A 3,355-nucleotide genomic window follows, 5' to 3' on the forward strand; every position below is an offset into this window, starting at 1 on the left:
CACTCTATATATTATGGGCCCGAAACTGTATATAGTATGTGACGTCGTTTCTCCACAAGTTTACAGAGCTTTTTTTTATTAGTAAGAAAATTATATATGAAGGTAATTAGTACAACGATATTGTTGGTTTATTTTAGTTGGCTCATTCTGTCTTGACAAAAACGCTTCCATATATGAAACTTTCATATCAGAGACTTCCATAACAGGGACACCAAAATTTCAAAGGATTCCAAAAGAATATTGCAAAATATATTTTCCAAAATAGAAAGGACTGATTATAACAAGAATCTTCACAATATATCACTAAGAATGAAATATCCAGGTGAATGAAAGAATCTTGAAGATTTACAGCTCAAAAAGTCGGTTTTCTCTACACATCATCTGGACGCCCAGTTGCCAAAGTCCGGACGCCCAAGTTAGAAACTCAATGTCTAATTAGGGTTCGACCGCTACAACAGATGATGAAGTCAGTAGCTCATGGTCCTAAAGACGGTCCAGACGGCCCATCAAACACTGAAGTTAGTAAATTTCCGTTAGCAAGGAGTCCGAACGTTTATGCGGTGACTGCAGACGGAGGAACTACTTTATGCAACCGCTCGGACGCTAGGGTTTCTAGGTCCGGACACGCTCTAGTATTTTATGAAGTTTCAGTTGCAGGTCTGAACACCCAGAAGCATGGTTCGGAAGCCGCCTATGGAAATTCGAGTTTGTGTCAAATTAGGTATTTTGAAGCCTATTTGAAGAGGCTCATAGGCTATTTATTTGTAAGAATTCAGTATTGAATTCTAGTAAGCTAAGATATGGTGTTTAGGCAGATATTGTTAGATGTGCTAACTCTCTTATAGTATTTGTGTTATTTAATCACGCATGTGCATACACACACATATAACTACATATACTCACAAACACACTCATGTACACACAAATCTCTAAAATTAAACTCACAACAATAATTCAAGTTATATCTATCGTATTAGGAAGATAATTCATTTTTACTTAAAGATGTTTTTATTAAAAAATTAAAATTATATGATTTTTTTTTTTTTTTTTTTTTTTTTTTTTTTTTTTTTTTTTGTGTGTGTGTTGTTGTTTGTTTTATGCAGCTGCTCTACTTTTTAAGATCAGATCCTTGGTCTATAAAAGCTATTTTAAAGCATAGATTGTATATCCTCTCCTAGATCAAGTAACGTTTTATACACCGTAGATGCATCTCTCTGTTAACTAGGTTATTTTTTAGCAATTCTGGTCTGTTTTGGTCTGAGTCTGACTTTGTCTGGATGGAGGAAACTCTATTCGTTGTGCCTTTGACTTAGTTTATTAGGGATCTTTGTAACCTTGGACATTTGACTGATTGGTCTTTTTCTATATATTGGAAGAGATCTTTGAATATATATATATATATATATATATATAATGTTTTCTCTTTTTCTAGACATGCATGTCTACCAAACTTTGTAACTTTGATAAATTTGATGCGATCGAAGTCCAGCAATATGATGAAGTTAGTCAATCAATAATGATCAATTTGCGAGTAAGACTGTAATTTCAATATAAAATTTGTATTATTATTTGTATGGATGCAAATTAGTGGTTGCTTTGCATTCTTCCGAGTTACAACATAACATCTCCAGCAAGCAGATGATCACAAGCGCAAGCTCTTTTATTAGCAAGCCGAAATTAAGCAGTATTTATGGCTAGACAAAAACACATGCAAGCCGATCGAAACTAAGCAGTATTTAGTTGTAGGCATCAGAGTGTGCCAAGAGGTAGCTCTCAACGGCCCTGAAAAGTCCCTCGGCCTTTTCTTTTCCAATCTTAATCTGCTCTGCATTCATCTCATGGTCGCCTTTGGTGTGGTACTTGTTGCTGATCTTCAAGATGGATCCTCCATCAGGAGCTGCCACTATCTTGATCTCGTTACAAATTTTCTCCAGTTTGTCGCCCACGACACCACCCTCGATCACGCTGTAGCTGTATTTGAAGTTTACGTGATCAACCTCATCAACTCTCTCCTTTACGTACTTGAAAGGGCTGCCTGAAAGATATACACAAATATATATAGAAAAGCACATGTTACTTCTTCCATTCAATATTCTCTCTATATATATATATATTTATGATGCTACGAATGATGCAAAACAAATGATGCGATATGGAGATTAGGACATAAACTTATAATTAATTAACCTTCGGGAAAGGTGATCTTCTTGATGGTTCCAGGCCCTCCATTTCCTTCAATGTTCTCAACACTGCTAACAGCTTGAGGTGCAACCTTTGGAATGAGGTTATCGCCATCAAGGATTAAGGCCTTGAACAGCCTAGCCGCTGGGATAACGGAGGGGGTCTCAGCCTCGTAATTGAAAACTCCCATGATAAACAAAGACTTTTGGACTTGATAAAAGGAAAACTACGTACGAAGAGGAGTTGCAGGATTGATTGAACTTGGTGCGTTTTTTGAGTTGGGGAGCTTGGCATTTATAGACTGAGCCTGAAAGCTACCTTTTGTGACAATGCCCCCTTTGTTGACCAATTTCATTCTCTTCGATCTCGGATGTCCCCACTTACACCTGAAAAAATATTCAACACAAGAATTTGTTGTTTAGCCAAAAGAAAGGACTGAAGAAGTTCACTTAATTCCATTCAGCGATGGCTGCCACCATCCTTTCATCCATACCAGGGCTTCAGCTTCAATTTTGTCCATCAAATCTGAAAGAGGCTTCATGATATGCGTCATTCTAATTGACCATTCCTGGTCGATCGGGTTGCAACCACTTAGAATTTGGCACTGCTAACATATATATATTTCAAAACTTAACATACAATTCTTGATTTTTTTTTTTTTTTTTTTTACATTTATAATCATAATCATAACATCATACTTTAAAAAGTGTCAATTTAAAGTATTCATCTTTCTATTTTAACCATTCTGTCCTAATTCAATATTATATCTTAACAAAAATGAAACCCAATTTGTGACTCCCGATAGGTCACTTGTGACCCGTCGTGGGTCACTTTTGACCCACGGCAGGTCAGACTTTATTTTTATTTTTTAAAAAAATAAATTTTAATTATTAAATCAAGGTATTTTTGTAATTTTATAAACATCTTAGAGGTATAAGAGACATTTTACTTGTTAATTGTTTGATTTAACGTTGACTTTGCACGGAATGGTTGAAATTAAAAAATGAAAATTTTAAATTGACACTTTTTAAAGTTTGCAGTTATGATTAAAAAATGATGAAAGATAAGAAGTTATAAATAGTGAAGTTTTTCTTTTTTTTTCTTTTTTTCTTTTACTGTCTTTCATTACCGTTATAATTATATATCTAGCTTGTATGCGGTAGACTTTCACATG

The 3,355-nt window shown here is 34.9% G+C and overlaps 1 protein-coding gene across 1 annotated transcript; it reads right to left on the reverse strand.

Moving 5' to 3' along the window:
• Nucleotides 1-1,543: 1,543 nt before the first annotated feature.
• On the reverse strand, nucleotides 1,544-2,450 carry LOC133881102 (major pollen allergen Aln g 1-like). The gene is made up of 2 exons (XM_062320066.1): nucleotides 2,188-2,450; nucleotides 1,544-2,035 (listed from the first exon to the last, which is right to left on the reverse strand). The coding sequence occupies exons 1-2, from the start codon at nucleotides 2,369-2,371 to the stop codon at nucleotides 1,737-1,739; spliced, it is 483 nt and encodes a 160-aa protein (XP_062176050.1). The 5' UTR covers nucleotides 2,372-2,450; the 3' UTR covers nucleotides 1,544-1,736.
• Nucleotides 2,451-3,355: the final 905 nt, after the last annotated feature.

The sequence above is a fragment of the Alnus glutinosa genome, chromosome 1 (assembly GCF_958979055.1).
Source record: "Alnus glutinosa chromosome 1, dhAlnGlut1.1, whole genome shotgun sequence".
Classification (NCBI taxonomy): Eukaryota; Viridiplantae; Streptophyta; class Magnoliopsida; order Fagales; family Betulaceae; genus Alnus; species Alnus glutinosa.

Coding starts and splice junctions, on each gene's coding strand:
- LOC133881102 (XM_062320066.1), bottom strand. CDS start 2,371: ATGGGAGTTTTCAATTACGAGGCTGAGACCCCCTCCGTTATCCCAGCG. Junction 2,036..2,187: donor GAAGATCACCTTTCCCGAAG/GTTAATTAATTA, acceptor TATATCTTTCAG/GCAGCCCTTTCAAGTACGTA.